The 19,445-nt window shown below is 30.6% G+C and overlaps 3 protein-coding genes across 12 annotated transcripts; 1 reads left to right on the forward strand and 2 right to left on the reverse strand.

Annotated features, from left to right (window-relative positions):
• Positions 1-35: 35 nt before the first annotated feature.
• Positions 36-1,871, reverse strand: LOC123014135. Of its 3 annotated transcripts, none has more exons than XM_044413046.1 (4): positions 1,169-1,869; positions 979-1,111; positions 798-927; positions 36-743 (listed from the first exon to the last, which is right to left on the reverse strand). In XM_044413046.1, the coding sequence occupies exons 1-4, from the start codon at positions 1,780-1,782 to the stop codon at positions 658-660; spliced, it is 963 nt and encodes a 320-aa protein (XP_044268981.1). In that variant the 5' UTR covers positions 1,783-1,869; the 3' UTR covers positions 36-657. The 3 variants fall into 3 exon arrangements, with proteins under 3 accessions (XP_044268981.1, XP_044268983.1, XP_044268982.1); XM_044413048.1 differs by having other exon boundaries at positions 979-1,128; positions 1,181-1,321; XM_044413047.1 differs by lacking the exons at positions 36-743; positions 798-927 and having other exon boundaries at positions 986-1,128; positions 1,181-1,871.
• A 67-nt stretch (positions 1,872-1,938) lies between these two features.
• Positions 1,939-3,041, forward strand: LOC123014137 (ER membrane protein complex subunit 8/9 homolog). The gene is made up of 3 exons (XM_044413049.1): positions 1,939-2,348; positions 2,409-2,555; positions 2,607-3,041. The coding sequence occupies exons 1-3, from the start codon at positions 2,148-2,150 to the stop codon at positions 2,865-2,867; spliced, it is 609 nt and encodes a 202-aa protein (XP_044268984.1). The 5' UTR covers positions 1,939-2,147; the 3' UTR covers positions 2,868-3,041.
• A 1,022-nt stretch (positions 3,042-4,063) lies between these two features.
• Positions 4,064-19,420, reverse strand: LOC123014413 (dual specificity protein phosphatase 22). Of its 8 annotated transcripts, none has more exons than XM_044413517.1 (7): positions 14,744-14,775; positions 14,488-14,582; positions 14,129-14,245; positions 10,910-11,034; positions 10,535-10,706; positions 6,054-6,378; positions 4,064-5,929 (listed from the first exon to the last, which is right to left on the reverse strand). In XM_044413517.1, exons 2-7 carry the CDS (start codon positions 14,563-14,565, stop codon positions 5,760-5,762), a joined length of 987 nt encoding a protein of 328 aa, XP_044269452.1. In that variant the 5' UTR covers positions 14,566-14,582; positions 14,744-14,775; the 3' UTR covers positions 4,064-5,759. The 8 variants fall into 8 exon arrangements, with proteins under 8 accessions (XP_044269452.1, XP_044269451.1, XP_044269450.1 ...); XM_044413516.1 differs by having other exon boundaries at positions 14,677-14,754; XM_044413515.1 differs by having other exon boundaries at positions 14,458-14,582; positions 14,677-14,754.
• Positions 19,421-19,445: the final 25 nt, after the last annotated feature.

The following is a 19,445-nucleotide window of genomic DNA, read 5'->3' on the forward strand; positions in this document are numbered from 1 at the left end:
CACGCGCGGTAAATTCAAAAAATTAAACATGGAAAGGATTTAGCATTATTTTCTTTATTAAAAATTTATCGATAACAATAAGGTGATCAAAATAAATAAGTGCGTTCAATAATTATTTAAAACATCATTTGGTATGATAAATTATGACTGCAATCTAAAAACATAGATATAATAGAACTTTGGCTACAGAGTATTCAAGTGTACGACTAAGTTTTGCTAAAACTACGGACAATTTACAATAAATGGCACTTTATTAGTAGATTCATGAAAGAAGTCCTATTAGATTCTTTCATTTTGGAAACATAAAATTCAAACATATTATCACAATGGGGCAATTTTAAAGCAATAATGAAAAATAACGCAATCGAATTATCTAAACCTATTGCAGATTTTTACACTGTTAACAAGACCAATTAATATAAACATAGATTAATTTAATTAATTTTGTCATTTCTTACAACCCACTTGTGACTTATTAGAAATAAAATTAATGGATAAATATGGTAACAAAATACATTAGGTAAAACCAGACTAGCAAAAATTAATATGAGAAGAATTATTGGGACTTCATTATGTTGAAGTTTGACTAAATTGGCACTGCAAATCAGACTTTTCGAGAATTTATGTTTTAGCTGCCACTGTAGGGGGGGGGAACTATTACCCATATTCTGACTGAACAGAAAGGCTGAATTGTCCTCGAGTGATTTGTGTTCCATGATACCAAACTCTCGTGTCTACCAAGACTAAAATAATTTTTTAACATTCCCAATTGAGTGTTTATTGCTTAAATAAACTACCTGCGTCTCCAGGTTCAACCAAAAATGAAAATTGTGAACAAGAATCTTCACATTCCGGTGGTGGAATCAGATGCCAGGTTTTTGATCCCTTCAACTGAGCTTGCCACATCAGTCTATTAATAAAATCAAGCTAAAAAATTAAAATGAGACTGCGTTTTTTCTAAAATAATTTAAAACTTACATGCATTGTGGCACCATCATCATATCCCATGAAAACGTATTCTTTAGATGGAATTTCGCAAGTTTCTGGTAAAAAGTGAGGTTTGGGATAATACTTTCTCATTTCGGCTAATATTTGTGGATGGCAGTTTCCCCTTTAAATATTTAATAGCTAGCGATTACAGTATTATAATAATTAGTTTAATTCTTACCACCCTACATACCAAGATTTTTCACCTGGTTTATTTTGGACCCTTGCTTCACTCATTTCGAAAACATCACGAATTGATATAAAATTTGACTTAAAGTGAAGAAACTGGCATTCTTCGTCGACACTTTTGTAAGAGTCTGATATGCTGTTGTACAATTCTTTGAAAAAATGGAAATCAAAATACTTCATTGCTGGCCAATGAAGAAAAGCTTGTTTTATTATGATTGGTCTTGAACTGTAAGCATATGGGGCGAATTCTTCTCGCGTTACATTCTTTAGCACAAGAGGTTCATTAACATCTTTACAAAAGTTACAGTTAGATACTGGTCTTGTAGCTTCCCAAACAAAATAATTGTTTGGGACTATACACCGCACTCCTAGGAAATAATTAATGGCACTTGTAAACAGTCCATATTCGTAAGAAGTTGCCAACAACAACGCCAGCAATAAAAATGCTATAAATAAAGCTGAATTTGTGTGTTTTGAACATTTGGGTAGGCAAGCATTTTGGAGTTCTTTTGTACTGAAACCAGACTTTATGAATTCTCTGTTCAAACCAAGGAATATATGCTTAATTTCTTCAACTTTTTTGTTTTGTTTGTTGTTGTTATTCATTGTGGAAAACTACATTTTGGTGGCGATAAGTAGTGTTTTTACACGAACGTCAAATTGACTTTTCTGACATGTGTTTATATGACGTAACATTCAAGACGCCAACATCGGCACAATAAAAAGCGTACCTAAATCGAAATGAATTACATTTAGAGTACTTTTTAATCTAAATTTTGATGCAGTTTGGGTTGAAAATGAATTTAAAAGTGTGTTAACGTCAATATTTTTTGATCTCGTAATTATTTACAAATTTAATAAAATTATTATTTTTTATTAGATTGGTGGTGCTGTTGATAATTGCTTGACGTTCTCATAAGTGTCATAACCTTAAAATTATTAATCAATTAATAAAAATAAATCCAACAGTCATGTCTGACATAACATTTTCAGCCAAAGCCTATTGTAAAATAATATTACACGCGGCGAAGTACCCTCATTGCTCCGTAAATGGAGTTTTATTATCGAAGTCGTCGGCAGCTAAAAGTAAGGAAATAGAGTTTGTGGATGCTGTCCCCCTTTTCCATATCGCCCTTAATTTAACACCAATGGCTGAGATTGCCTTGATGCAGGTTTGTTAAACTGGTTAAATTATATTTGTACAAGCACTAGCGCTAATTTCTATTTTAAAGATTGACGAACTTGCTTCACAAAAAGGGCTAGTGATATCGGGTTACTACACTGCTTTCGAGAATTTGAGAGAATGTTCTTTTGAAAAAGCCAGTCATCGAATATCGGAAAAACTACCTTCGAATTTTCCATCACCTTGTCTCGTTGTTGTAAATAATTTTTCATTTGTGTTTTTCTTAAAAGAAAATGGTAATTTTCAGGTTGACAACTGCAAACTGGGCATTAATTTGGATAACATTGCTTTAAGAGTGGCGCAGTTCATAGATGGTAGTTACAAGCCATCAGATACAAATCGCATTTGTTTAAAACCAGACAGAACATTGGATATCTGTTCTAATCTTTTAGAAAGGAATGAATATGAGCTAATTGATTTTGATAATCATTTGGACAATATTAGTTTGGACTGGATGAACCCTCAGTTGAATGCGGAAATAGAAGATTTGGTTGGAAGGTTTAATTAAACTTGAAGTTAACAACCAGACGTGCTGCAGGTATTACAAGGCCACTTAAACCAGTTTTGAGGCATTTACATTCTGTATTGTATTTGTTTTTTATTTATTGTTGCGAATAAAGTATTGTCTAGAGTTTATACAACACTTAAAAGATTCATTGCAATAAACAAATTGATAAAATGATTTTTATTACAAATAAATACCTGAAACGAAATAAGTTTTAGAAGCTTTATCAAAAAAGAAATATCGGAAATGAAACAAAACTTTTTAATTTTTTTCTTTATTAATACTTTGGTAAATTATAACATTTCTATATCTGTATGACCAAGCATTGTCACTTCACATTAGAAAAATGTGTTTAAAATTTAATAATATAATTTAAGTTGGATTGGGACGCGGATTCATATTTACATTGTAGGTATATCACTTTTTGTGGACCACTGATTCATTATTGATAATGAATTTCTTCTAAGTGTGAATTGACAAGGTATTTTTAAGGTCTGTAGTATTAAATATATAATAATTCAAATATAAAAATAGCAACTCAAATAAGGGCACTTCTACATTATATTGCGTGGCTATTTTTTACATTATTTGCACAATAACGTGTGAAGAATAGAATTGTAAATGTAAAAAAAAACAGAGTGAGTGCATTTATGCCTCTAGTACAAAGCGTCATAAATACAATAATAAACGTTATAAAATTATTTTGTACTCTTGACTTTAACATCTGTTTACAGCAATTCTTGATTGTTTCCCTATATCACATAAGAAAACAGCGAATGTAAAATTATGGTACTTCAAAGATAAATAAGAAAGTCGTATTTAAAGACCATAAAATCACCTTCACTGATATTTTATTCCTTTCTGCCTTGTACTTACTTTTACAATAAGTACCAATTTCTCCGTAATAGTGTTTGACTACTAACTGATAATTATTATTTTTGTGTACGGATTTCAGTTTATAAAATATGGTATACATTGTTATCAAAAATTATGAAACCAAGCTTTTTTTGAACCATTTGCCTTCAGAAAATAATAATAAAAATTAAAGCGCTATAAAAATGTGATCGTGTTTTGGGCATGAAATTTTGTTTTGGCAATTTTTTTCAAAACATAAAAACTATTTTCTACAGAGATTGAATAAAATGATAAAAAGGTTTTATATGGATTTGAAAAAATTAAAAGTTCGGCAGAATCGAAAAAGGAAAAAAAAAATTCAAAAAATTTTATTCTTGAGAGACGACACATTTTTATAGTACTTTATCATTCATCAATTAGATTTTTTTAACAAAAAATGTTTCAAATTAATGGTTTAAGCAAAAAACGTATGGTTCCATACATTCTGTTTACTAGGTAGAGACATAATGCAGGTATATGACGGGGTATTACTTATATATCAACATTGCTAAAAATAACAATTTTTGTTGCTGATGTAAAAAAATATCACTATTATCACACAAACCAATAAAAATTTATTACTTAGCATTGCTTTACTGCTACCAGTTTTTAAATTTTTGAATGGTATTTTAATAAAGTGGCATATTTTTATTACATAATTCCATACACATAAATATAGTTATAGTGCAGTTGTTTAATTATTAAACTGCACAATAAATTATGATAACAAATGTGTACATTATTGCAATAAATCTGGCGACCAGCGCCATGAACAACAACCTACTTCGCTAGTAAAATATGTATTTTATCACTATATTCATTTGTGCTACTTAATTATTTTCACAAAGCTTGGTTTTGAGCATGCTATCTCTAATTCCAGTGTGGAAAAAGTCATTGCTCTTGTTAACATTAAAATATTCATCATTATAAACATGTAAAGGTTTTTTTTTTAATTTAGTAAAACAACTTTGCATTGGACTTACAAATCAGAATGAGTTACCGTCAAAAACAGAATAATTTTTTCAAGTTTAACGAACTTATTGAGCCCAATAAGTTGTAAAAAGATCAGCAAAAAACTACTACTATTAAATTGTGTTTTGTTCACTGTATGAAGCTTCAACAAATCTGATATGAGACTGATTTAATATAGGTACTCGTCGGTAAAGTTACTTAAAAAAGCTCCGATTTATTTGTGTTGTTTTACTTTATTTTAATAGATTATTTGTAAATATACTCGCAGGTGTATATATAAAACGACTCTTACGATGACGTCACTACTTCGCTATATGTTTGACTGAATGATGTCTTTTTGGCATATTTAACAACAGTATTATTAATAAAACTGTAAACTATGTCAACAAATTTGCATGTAATTTTTGGTATTGATTGGAAAGTACAACCAAATACTCGTCATTTATTCTGAAAAAAACAAGTTCTAATTGAAGCATATAAAAAATAATAATGAAATATTTTGAATAAACCTGACATTACTTAGGAAGGTAAATACGCTTGTAGACGTATTATTTTATTGAAAATAATTGTTGTCACCGTGAATTTTTCTCAAGTGAAAATAAAAGAAAATCCTAAATAAATGGTAAGAAATGCGACTGCGATGCAATATGTAAATGGACGAATTTTTAACTCCGTCATAATAAGTAACATCTATTAAATAATTTATTAAAAATGATTGTAATTATAGTTTGTAAAAAAAATCAGTCATCAAAATGGGTTGATGATATGATGAGTTACATTATACCACATGTTTTTTCTACGCCCCTAACGTGGATCTACTCCTCTAAACACGACACGGATGGAATATAAGCAGTGATTCCTCATAATATATAAGCACGAAGCTTCTAGTGGCCAGAGTGTATATAAATTCTTTATTCAAAAATCACAACCAACAAAAATTTTGCACCCTTTTTAACCTCCTGCCATGCGCATCAAAAAACTACCTTATCCTCTAGAATTTTTTAGGAGTTTATCCTCTTGTGGCGAGGGCTATAAATCAAAATCGTCTTCTTTCACAGCCAGAGGTACCGCGACTGTTCCTCTACGTTTCGGAGATATTGGAGGGCTTGTTTGAGGGGTGGTCGGAGCTGTAAGGGTTCCAGAAACACCTATGGAAGATATATCTACGCGGGAACCGGTCCGAGATGGCGGAGCTGAACCTGAAAATATCTCTGTTAAAGTTCAAACAGTGTTGTAATACTGAAAACTAGTGCTGCTAGACGTAAAAAAGTGCACAAGAAGAAGTTTTATCTCTCACCATCACAACATATATGTATAGTGCACCTGTATAGCTGCGAAGTCCTGCGGGACCCGAGCGAGGTCTGGTGCTAGTACTAGCAGCGCTAGTGTTACTTGGACTTCGGGACATTTCAGAACGCGATCTTGTACTTCTACTCTGTCGCCTCGAACGTGGCTGATGGGCCGCTGGATTTTGATTTTTTGATCTGCAGATTCCCGTTGGACATTCTTCACCCAAAGCACATCTACCTTCACAGATCGATCGAGATTGCAGCAACTCCTCGTAGTTATTGAGCATTAAAGAACATTGTTCTCTATCTATATTTACTAAAGCTAAACTTGGATATCGCTCTTTGAGACGGCGGCGCTCCTGTAAATTTACCCTTTTTAGTATTGTGCTTAATACTCTCATTGGACAGTAAAGAAAAGTAACGAGCGGTGAGACCACTCGCGAAAATATGGATTCAACAGGTTATTTTCTGTTACATTATTAAACACAAATTACAACGAAAACAGTGATGTTTTTGTTAAAATTCCGTTTTCATTAAAATTTTAACACAGTAACCCGGCACCTCCACCATTATTACGCCTCGATGATTAAAATTTTTCAACCCTGTATGAAACAAAATTAAATTTAATATTAGAATTAAAAACTTTCTATTAGAATTATGTGGAAATTCTGAACAATCATGAACAAAAGGTTGGCACGTTGAAATCCCACGCCTCACATGTGAGTTAATTGTGGTTTACGATTTCTGGTTAATTTCAGTAGTTTCTAATTTACAGGAACTCACAGTGTAAATTTTAACAGACCGCACAAACTAACCTCATTAATTTGGGTTATCTTACGTGGACAAGCGTTTGAGTTTTACGGTTTTAGAAATTATTTGTCAATACTAGCCTAAGTAAATATGATTTTATCCTGAGTTCTGTTTAAGTAACACTTTACGAATTTAGGATTGAATAACAGGAGATTAAAACGTGTTGTACTTAGCCATTGTGTAAGCAAAGCTTTATGTATTTTGTATTATGTTTAATAAAGTAAGTGGGGTTTATTCCGCAAATTGTTTGGCTCAGAAGAAAGGTTTTGATTGTTTTAAAATAAAAACTGAGAGAAATTAAATTTGCAAACAATTTTTAGTTGAAAAATAAGAGAAAGGTGATTTTTAAGCATCTATTAAAGCAAAAAATGTTAACAATTTAAATATTAACTAAAGACAATTTTTTTTTCTACGAAAATCCAAGAAAATCGCATAATATACAAGTCAACTGTTTAATTTAATAACGTCTTATTAAAAGTACTTATAAAGTTTAATTAAAATTAATGTTGTTACAAGTCAAATATTGATGAAACCAAATTTAATTGAATATCCGTCTTATACACGAGAATTTGTGTTAGAATAGACTTACTGTGCTGTTAACAAGTTATACAAATTAATATGTAAGTAATGTGTTTTTATTGTCGTTATTTAAAGGTCTTCTAGCATACGTATGGTGCACATGAAAAGCACATAAGCGTTTTTTAAATGTCCTTAGTTTGGATTTATGAATATGGCAGCTATTACAGAAAGAAATGTTTTTCTTATTGCCAAATAAAACAGTAAAATTGTTGTAATAATGCCTCTTAAGAAAACAAACAATTATTTTTCTTGTAAACTGATATGCAGGGTGAATAAAAGTATGGAACCAAGCGTTGTTTCAGAAAATAATAATTAAAAAAAATAATAGTAGGTATGTAATCGTGTTTTGAGAATGAGATTTTGTTTAGTTTTTGAGTTTCGCGATTTTTTGTCAAAATGGCAGAATTTATATGAATTTTTTTTTCAATATAAATTAACCTTTATATAAAAAAGGTTTTATAATGGGTTGTTTTAAAAAAAAATGCAGAACTCGAAAACAAAAGAAAATTTCGAAAAATTTTATTCACGTTATTTTATTTGTCACATTTGTATAGTATTTACTTTATCACTCAATTAGTTTTTTCAAAAAATGAATTGTTCAAGCGAAAAAGGTTTGGTTCCATACTTTTTATTCACCTGGTATGTACCTACTCTATTTAATGGGTTATTTAAAAAATCAATACTTACATTAAATTTACTTCTATAAACAACAATTTTTTGATCAGAAAAAAATATTATAATTCTCGACTAGATCAATAATACATATTTTCAATGACTTGCAATCTGAAAAAAATTAAGATAGACGGTATGAATAAAAAAAATGTTTACTCCAACTACAATTCGCTAAAACTATGACAAACTATTACTTTTATTGTTACACATTAGGCCTCGAGCTTCCATGTTACATGTTTATAACTTATCGCTTCTAAAATTGTTTCAGTACACGTTGCTCTAGTTAATCAGTCCATGGCAACACCAGGTACGCTGGCTAAACTTATTCGTTTTATCGTAGGTATAACTTTTTCGTTTAAGCAAAATAATAAAATAAAGTCTAACATCATTTTTGTGCCCTATATCTAAAACTGAATTCAAATAATGTCTTTCAATATTATCACTTCGTTGACAAAAGGTATGCAGGATGTGTCAGCGAATAATGAATGGTATGAATACGGTTTTCTACCTAGAATGCACATTTACTCAGACTTTATATTTAATCGATTGTGTTTCAGATTTAAATAATTTTCATAAACAGCTACCCAGATGTAGAGCGAAATATTCTTATCTGGGACTCACAACATATTTAAATCAGGAAATACAACTGGAGTTATTCTCGAAAAAATGATGAGTTATCATTTACGGGTTTGTCGCTGCACGATTAATAACAGAATTTAGAATTACGAAAAATTTTTACCATAACAAAGTTTCAGGTGTTCTGCTATTACACCTCAGAGAATTGTGTATTTTTATTGCATTTCCACAAAAACGTGTCGTAAAAAAACAGCACATCAAAAATGTAATCGCTCCGTAAACATTCCTCTTGTTGCAAGAGAAATAAATGTACCGAACTTTTTTTAGAAACGATAATAACACATCAGCCTTTATTGAAATTTTTAAAACCTTAAAAGCAATTTGTTTTTATAATTATGCTTTACTGTATAATCCATAATCCGTATTTCTTTATACCTACTGTATAAAACCTGTTTATCATCTACATGCAACTTCCATTACTCAAAGTACTTAATTTGCATTCTAGTTTCATAAGTCAAAATCACACACCCTGAATCATTTTCATTTCAATTTTGTGTGAGATTAACTTTATTGGTTGGTTGATTGATTTTGTTCTGCATTGCGTGAGGCATAGAAAAATTGTGCCCTACCTAATTAAGGCGCTCCTAGGAGAAACACCCTAAGTAAATACGCAAAACGCAAATTAGGATCAACACCTGATGCCACCCGAAATATTTTTTTGTCAGTGGAGTTAAATAACTTAACTCAAGGAAATACCGGTAAAGTTTAAAACACAAGTCTGTTCTTCACTTCACAAAATAATAGTTAACGCCAATAATAATTAATTAATAAACCAGTGGTTCACAATTTTTGAACATATCATACATATTCTTACAAAAATCCAACTGAAGAAAATCCTAAACTGCCAAAAAGATCTTTTAAAATGTTGTCTTTGCTAGGAGTAATCAATCTACATTAGTAGAACACGCAAATCTTTTTTTTTATCTTTTGGTGTCTAGGTTAGCTATTACAAGAAAAGAAAAAAATATTTGAACTTGACACATAATGATAAAAATTATAGGCATACAAATTTATATATTTTTGATAATTTGACACGCAAATACCGTTGTCAAATCATAGAAAAGTAGAACACAGGATTTTCAAATCAGATAAAATTGTTTTGAAAATGTGTTTTGCGCAAACATTTTCTAAATTATTCAGGAGATTGATAAAGTGTGTTGCCGATGTAGGTTGAGTTCTAGTTAGGTGAATTTTTAATAAAAAAATCGAAAATAATTTTAGTCGAACCATTATGAATGTTCGTGCGTTGGAAACAATCTAATATCGCTTTGCGTTAATAAGTATTTTAAATAAGGAGAAATTACGTTGTTGTAATTTATGCTATAGTAATAACGATTTTATTTTGTGAACTGGTTTAGACGTCAGAGGTGATTCTTAATTAAACAAATATTCAATAGTTAATTTTTATTTTCACAAAGGATCTGATAATATTCGGCTGCGTCTGCTTGTTTTGCCCTCTTAGCTACACCAATCAGTGCTATTATGAAGTTGCTGAAACAGTCTCAATTCAATACTTTGATGTTGAGATTCAGCACGTTTGATACTGAAAGTTTGCCTTTGCGTTTGTGTTTGACCATTATCATTTAGGTCCGACAAGGAGAGTTAATGCGGTTAGAAATTTAATTACGATCAAGTAAATGTTGTTAAATTAATTGTTAAAATTACCAACACGATAGAAATTTGTTTATGGACAAAAACTGCTTGTATTCGTGTTAAATTGTTAACAAAAAAAGTGTGTGTAATGCTAAGTAAGTTTGAAACTCAATTAAGGATAATAATTGCCCAAATCAACTCTTTAAATCGAATGGGAAACATTACCTTCGCTAACCGCGTGGCTTCAAAATCCTGTAATTGCTTTTGGAAGCCCAAGTTGGGGTTGGCCACCGCGCGACCAGCTCTAACGACTTTCAGTGCTTCCTTCCAGTTGAGGTTAGTTACAGACATGATGTACGCCACTGCCACTGTCACACTGCGAGACATTCCAGCCAAACTAAAAGAACAATCCAAATTAATCATAGTTTCATTCTCCCAGAGTAAACATCAGTATTTTTAGAACGCATATTTTATTACAAAATTTCTGCAATCTGGTTTGTTATGTCAGGAATTGGAAAAGGGTTCACGTAAATATCGATCGAATTCGTCAGTTCTCTAGGAAATAAGGTAACAAAAAGAAAACAACGAACTGATACTTGCCAATGTATTAAAACGTTGCCTTCTCGAAGTCTCGCCGCGTGGATAAAATCGTTGCATATAGAGAAATATTGAGTCAGGTTTTGATCTGGAGAATCCGAAGCCATCACGCAAAGATAGTGCTTATCCTAAAAAAAGGATAAAGTAATGTTATCTGGAGTGTTTCAATTCACAGCTCGATTTTTAATAACATAATATTTTCAAAAGTTTCAGTTTTCAAGGTTTTAAAATGTTATGTGATGTATTACGTGAGTAATTTGTATTAGTTACACCTGATTTTTAATGGTAGTACCAAAAATCTATGGATTTATTTCGTTAGGGGGTCATATAAGTGAAATTTTGATTTAATCAATTTTTTTAACTGCTGTTTTTATTACAAAAAAGTGGTAAAAAAAAATTAGAAAATTTGTTTTAGGAAGTTATTGTTAATGTAGCCCGGCGCATCCACCATTTTTGTACATTACGCAAATGACATTAGATTTATTTAAAAAGATTGTTAAATTAAAGTGTAAAGTTAAAATAAATAAAACTTATTATTTTAGGTAATAATAAAGACTTATGCCTGCTTTATTTGAGCAGATGAATGCTGCGGATTCTATAATAACACAATTTTTGTTTTGTAACTAAATAAGTTAACTGAAATTGGCCTTAATTACTTTTAAAACTCATTAAACTGATATAATAATACTATTTTTCTGAAGGATTTATACAGAACAGCGTCTTCCAACTGTTTTTCTTTCCTAAAATTATTTCTAAAATTAAAGAAATATCTTGTAAATGTTTGCCCATTTTGAAGAAATTTTAATCATAATGCTAATTTACTCGAGCGGTTGCGATTGAAAAAGAAAATGAAGCTCCCATTCTCAACTTAAATTAAATCTCGAACTAAATGCGTTGACGGAAACAGAATGTACGAGACTCCGACCATTGTTAACAGTATCTTATTTACAGCCATTTTAATCATTTTATTGCAATGGCAATGTATCGATTGCGTGTAGCTTTTGCCAACAATCTAGAATAAATGTATGATAATTCGACATAAATGTGTGGCAGTGTAAATTGCTCGTTAAAATGTCTTTTAAATGTATTCTATTCCCCTGACAATCATGAAAAGCACAACGGTAATACAATTAATAAATAATTCTCATTAACTGAAGAAATTAAGTTTGAATGGCTTTATTGAGGTGTGAATTTATAAGCGAATTTAAATGATATATTTTGAGCATACATACAAATTACTCGTTTAGTTGGATTATTTTTGAGCAATTCAATTATAGACCCAACAAAACACAGCGGTCTTCAAAAAAGTTTTGTTTTGTCTCTATCATAAAAACACCACTTCGAGCGATTTAGTGTTACACTTGTTTTATTTTATAATCGAAAGACATTGAAACCACGAGTACAAAATTTAAAAGAAGCCAGCATAATAATTAATCTTAATCGCTCCTATTTTAAGTAAGTTTCATCATAATGAGTGTAGTTACTTAAAATAAAGCGGGGGGCGGAAGGGGGCACCAGGAAGGAGTCTTTTATGCTTTTTTGCTTGTAAAATCTTCTCAAAACTTTCTCAAATAGTTTTCGCTAGGAAATTTCGCACGCTCTAAAAAACTATCAATGAATTAACGTAAAGATTGTTGTAAAAATTATAAGCATTGTGTTGGGCCGTTTAAGGTCGGCCATTATAATAATGAAAAAAACCAATCACTTTAGATTTTTGGATTCATTCAAAATTTAATGCAATGTTGTGATTAGTCCGTTTGATGTCGTCCATTATTATAATGTGGGTAACCATGGAGAAGCCAATCACCTTACACTAATAATTTCATTGAAAAATGTACCAAAACTGGTTAATTCAGATTTGCATTTATTCATTTAAATAATTCCAATTTTATGTTATGTGTGTTATTGACCCTTATGGTCCTTATGTGTGTGCCCTTAATACGCTATTTGCAGTAATTTGCACCTACGTTTCGTTGTACTTGATTAGGAAATAAAACCTTAAAATAGAAATAGAAATTTTAGTATTTTACCCATTTTGTGTGCTTACAAACATCATAAATTTGAGGCAAGAATACAGAAGTGAATTTTTTTTTTTTGCACTTTGATGCAAAATGTGAGACAATGGAACATAACCCCACTTTCTTGGAAGGAGATAAGGGACTCAGACAGATACGAAAAGACTACAAAAGATTATTTTCTACAAGCTGCAGAGACCTGCAGTACAAACTGCAATTTACAGCCAACATTTCATCACAATCCCTTTTGCCGTAAACTTGGGATTTAGGTGATGTAAAGTGGGACACGTTTTTTTTTTTTTGAGATTACTTGCGGTATTGCTAGTAGATATCTTGAGAACTATCAAATACACAATAAAAACGAGAAGACCATCTTTTCTAAAGTTTAATTTTGTACATAACCATTTTTTTTTCATAACGCGGACCGTTCTTGAGAAACCAAAATAATAAAATAAAAGTACTAACCAAAATAATGAAATGACACATTGTATGTATATTTTTGATGCCCCCCTTCGCCCCGTTCACCTCGAAGAACTGCGGACTTTTAGTAGGTATGTCTCTACCTTCTAACTTGTTCAAACACAGATCTGAAGCCAAAAGTTTGCAACCGCTTTTTGAGGGCTTATTGATGACTAAATTCACAATTACGGTTTATATTATTGATTGTGTTGTAATAGCTTTTGATTTGTCGTTGGTTTGTTTTTAAACAGTGTGAAAATGAAACTTCTTTGGAAAATTTTCTTAATTTATGAACACTGCTATCTAAACAACTGCAGAAACTCTGGGTGAGTTTCTCACAACTCTTAAATATTCTCAGCTAAAACTTCTAACTTATTTCAACTGCCTGAAGACATTGATCTATACAGCGCATTTGATAATAATTGTTTAATATTATATTTTATTGCGTACCTATCTACTGATATACTTGATGTTGTACAAGTATTATTGTTTTTTAAAATAAAATTTTCTTTTCCCTTTTCAAGAATCAATTAGCATCTCATATTTTTTTTTAATAAATTCATCACTCATAAGTCATAAATCATTAAAAGAGGGCACGAAACTTCTAACCTAAGCCTTCCCTTCCTTTTTTGAAACAGCTTTCTAAATTATTTGTTTACTTATGAAATTTTTCTTCTCAGATATGTCTATTACTATCTAGGCATACCTGAACATTTAAGTTTAAACTACTTATTTATTGACTGCTTACGGAATGTATTCTTTTCGCAGAGTCATGGATGGCAAGGATGTGTGTTATGTTGTGTTTGGCTAGTTGGTTAGCGTCTTTTGAGTCCCTGTAATTTCCCACATAAAGGCCCGGCAACACCTGAAACAAACACACATTTAATTACCAAAACATTGTTTCTTGCACTTAGTTTAACAAATATGAAACTATTATTCAAGACATTACTCATAATAATAGTAGTACGATACAAAATTTCTTTATACAAATTACCTTTTCATATTTCATAAAAGGTCGTTTTTGTGCATCAAAACAAGATATGATGTTTATTGTTTTTAATCAATTCATTATTTTACCTGTATTGCTTGAAGTGATAATAAACTGACCTTAGAACATCCAAAGCTTAAGATTTGAGATTTATTAACATTTTTAAGAGAGTCGCCATCACAAAGAAAACTGAACATTTTTGTGATACGTCTACCTATAAAAAGATAAAACTGTCAGAAGAAGTCGATTAGAAATCATAACAAAAACTGTCAAAAATATGTAAAAAGATGTTAGTTATCAATACATACACGGTGATTCCAAAAGGGTCGGACAATTATGTGGTGATAGATAACGTTAACAGAATCTCAGATTTACCTGCAAACGTTTGTGTGCTTTTGCCAACTTTACCCCTCCACAAAATTTCTACATTTGACAGACGTTTTATGCACGTTTTATCTATTATTCCTATTAAAATGTTATTCATTTTGTAATATTCTAAGTGCATGATTTAACGTCCCTTACTAATAAAACACAAAATTACCTTCCTTAATTTATAAGTAATTTGATTGTTCTAAAAACACCCGAGTGATTTGAATCACGCTGTATAGACACGACCTAAGCGTTGTACTGATTTTGTCATTTTAGAATGTTCTCGTTTATTATAGTAGGTAACAATAGGTATAAGAACTAAATAATATTTTTTCAGCATTGATTGATTTTCAAGATGTAGAAATTTAGATAAATTAGACATTAATTAACATCATAATTAAAAATTGGCAGCATAAAACTTAAAAAATTACACTTTTAAACATTTTAGTGCTTTTTTAGATAAATTAGGCAATCAGTTTTCGTTAGAGGCAACGACTAACGACGTGATGGATGTCTTTAATTTACTGCCCACCTGATGCCCTTTGTTATTCTTATAAAAAATTGGTCTGGAGACATAATTTGTTTTTGTTTTTAATCTACTGTTTTTAATTATTATTTAATAAAATTCAAATTTAACTAAAAAACCTATTTAACTACGTATTTGTAAATGGATTTGTTTTTTAGTAGTTTTCCCTACAGGTACACTTTAACAGCGAGGAAGGTTTACCGTTCAAAGAGACAAGCTTTACACTTATTGTAATGGCAATAAAATTCTAAATTACTTGCAAAAGTGGCAGCGTAGCTCCGCTACTTATAATGATGTTATCGCACAATGAAATCAAATTACTGTATTATTACCGAAGAAAAATCCCCTAAGGACTTTATAATAAAGTAATAAGCGTCGTCTTGATTCGAATAAAAGTTCCATCAAGAGCAAAACACAAGCAGGTCAGGTAAGGTCAATGAAACCAATCCGTTCAATAAACCTACATCAATATTTAATACTAGCTCCCTTGACCATTTAACAATTTGTGCCTTAAATAGCTGATATTTCGTTACTTGTTTAACGAGACTAAAATAATTCCTCGTATTTAAATTACTTATTGCTTGTTAAGCATATGGAAATCGATTAAACTATTTTTAGTGAAAAAAGTTACAAAGGTTTAACGTTTCACAAAGAATGAAGCTATCTACACGACAGCTACATTTCTTACTAAAAAAGTGTGAGCTTATTTCATTTACAATTTACAGTCTGTATGATCTTTAGAAAATAAATCACTTTATGCAGATCTTTTTATTTAGATTTTTCTTATTGCATTTAAAATTCAAAATTTACCTTGTTTGCAGAACTGTTTCGTGCTTGTTTAAGGATTTTAATTGTTTGCATATCAAATAAGACTCGGATTTTATTATCCATAACAAGGGAATAATCAATAACCTCGTTAAGTATAAAATGTGGATCTTTGTCTCAAAGTAGGTTAAGTTCAATAAACTGACTTTGGAAAAGTTCTAAAGCACATATTGTTTGTGACCAAAAACCAACTTTTCCATTACAACAAATCTCAACACAAATAACAATGTTGTTAAGGAGTTTTGACTTTGGTAAATCTCTTTATTTCTTTGATTGTAGGATTCAGGAAGACATAACATCTATAGATTTCTTCAAACATCTTCAACTATATGTATAGAAAATCTTGTCTGTTATCATAACTTTTTTGTACTTTTGAATATTATATTTTGTTGAGTGACTAATATTAAGCCTAATCTCATTTTTTTAAAAAACTCTGAAAAATCGAAACAATTGACAAAAAATATTAATAAATGATTTTGATTATTTTGCGGTTGATATTTAAAGGAGATGATATAAAAAAACAAATATGCTATGTACTCGTAAAATAAAAATTCATGTTTTGAAAGGAGATAATTTATTTTCGATTATTTGTTTGAGAATTGCTGCATCGGCTGCAACAATGGCCATTAGTGGCTTTACCTTGTGTTTCACAGTAAATAAGAATTACGACAATCAATTTATTATTTTAACATTTGCGATCCATGTCCATAAATTTAGAAAAAAATCAACAAAAAAAACAAATCAATATTTTGGAAACGATTCTTAAAGTCTATCTATATTTGCTTGAATTTTATGGTGCAATAGAGGCAACTTTTTGGGCCTTTAGCGATAAAGAAACCTTCGAGGTTGTTTCAACGGCCGCTTTGGTAACAATAGTTTGACAACCACACTCATGAAATTCCTCATAAAGTAGTTTGGTAAGTTAAAACCATAAAATTTAAGCAAATATAGGCAGACTTAAATAATAACAATTGCGTGTGAGTTTTCTTCTCGGACACTACTTCTGCACTCTTCAACTACTAGGTCTATTTGCAACTCCAAGACCGTAAACACCTTGTAAACGAGTAATTTCCAATTTATTAAATTATTATTACTAATTAAAGAAAAAGAAAAATTAACAAGTTAGCAAATTTTCAAAAATCACTAACTTTATATTTTAGAAATCATTATGATTTGCCTTTTTTAAACTTTTAGTCTTAAAACAAAATTTCAAACTTTCGAGATTTCATTGCCAACTTTTTGTTATCGTTACCCCAAATCCTTCTACTGAACACCTGTTACAAACCTACCTACATAAACCCACCTAGTACATTTGACATTATGCATCTTTTTAATTTCATTTTATGGCCGTTCAAGAGGGTTCGTAATGTTCATTACTTTGTTAACTTTGAATATTTACTCCTAAATATTAAAACAAACACAAATTGTTCTGGGGCACATAGTATCTATTGTACTTCGGTTTAAATTCCACACTGAAAAGTAGTGGACACCTACTGTAAATTGTATCGGTTTCCTGAAATAAATGGCGAGCTTAAAATGCCACTTTATTTTCTTACTAAACGTCCACTCTATTTTAAACGAATAACTTCCTATTACACAACCCTTAACTTATAATGCGAATTAATTAGGGTTAAAATAAATCATAACTTCCTGTAAAACATAAATTTTCATTCAATATTTTGTGTCTAAATTAATTTATGTATTATATAAAATCGATTGTGGATATTAGAAAGCTTTCAACTCATTAATCACCGATATGTTCAAAGCTTGCTTTGTTGTTGAAGCAATTTATTACGAAAAATGTTGACTGAACTTATTTAATTACTCAAGCAGAGCGACAAAGTACTGTCGAATTTCGTCGCTCTTTTTGAGTGCTGACGACAAAATTTTTACGAATGAGTAAACAAATGTAAATACGACATATGTGAGTTTCATTTTATTACAAGTCTTTGAAGAAGGTTCCTAAATTTTATATTTATTTATCAAAAGTAGGCCACTTTATGTTATATTTATTTGAAATTTTTTGTGAACAGTAAACACAACTAATGCGTATTACTTTGAAAAGTCCCATTCTAACGATCCGGATGATCCCTGAAATGGCGGGGAATGCGATAAAGCCGGAAACAAAGATGCCAACAACAATACTCTTTCATTTCAAAACTCAATTGTCTAAATAAATAAGTTAGGTAATTTAGGTTTTCGATCAATAAAAATAATTAAAAATAATAATCAATAAATTTAAAGAAAAAGAGTCAATCTCTACTCCCTACTCCTAGATTTGTTTTAAGAGGCATAAACGATTGAATATTGGTGGAAACGCAATTCCAAGGAATTAAATGTTCCGGTCATCAGTTTTTAAATCGACCTAGTTTGATCAATTTTTAGCAAAATTATAATAAGTCGTGATACAATTGCATGATGTTTAATTAAATTGACAATAAAATAAGTAAATGAGGGTTTCTGTCACAGTAATCGTTGAATGTTGGTTAATAAATTTTTAAATAAATTGAGCAGTTTTAGTAGCAGAAACGTAGTTAGAGAACAGTGAAAAATTACATCAATGTTGCAAGAAAACAAAATCTATTTAACATTTGTCTTGATTTTTGTAAAATTTTCAGACTATCAAAAGATTAAAAAAACACATGGTTTTTATTGCTGTTCCTTTTCTGGTTGATTCTTAATCTTAATTATTGCAAAACAGTAGCTTTTTGGGGATGTAAAAGTTCTTCAAGTTTTTTTGATGTGATTTCAAAGTTTTCACGTAACCATTATTATTATTTGAAACATAACATAAAATTTTATTTGTAACAACAGAATATAATAGTGCAACAAAATTCAACTTAATACACCTATAGTATACATACATTTTATGCTTCACGTTGGAGATTCTATTTACAATGTGCTGTCGACGATATAAAACAATTTATCTTTCTTTGTAAGTACGAGTAATGATACGACTATTTTTAATTTTTAATTTGACAATAAATGTGGATTACTAAATCAGTGGAAAAAAAGATAACAAGATGGTTTTAACAATTTTCACTTTTGACATGAACCTCTAATTGGCAAACAAACCGTGCCGCCAATTGGAAATACTTTAAACAAAACAAAATTGGAGCGACTACATCTTGAAAAAATCAAAAATTCGCATATTTAGGATACGAGATGATGTGTGTATGAATTTTATGTGATGAAAGACATGCAAGACAACACTTGCCTTATTCATGCCATTCCCCATGTCTCCGGGGCGGCAGTTGTTAGCTCGAGCAGCGATCACATGTCTAAACACGGCTCAACTGGAAGCGGCTTGCATCCCATCGTTTGAAACGGCGGCGGCGCTCTGTCTGCCCCGGACGG

Source organism: Tribolium madens, unplaced genomic scaffold, assembly GCF_015345945.1.
Source record: "Tribolium madens isolate multiple individuals breed KSU strain unplaced genomic scaffold, Tmad_KSU_1.1 Scaffold_97;HRSCAF=244;Tcas5.2_LG3a, whole genome shotgun sequence".
Classification (NCBI taxonomy): Eukaryota; Metazoa; Arthropoda; class Insecta; order Coleoptera; family Tenebrionidae; genus Tribolium; species Tribolium madens.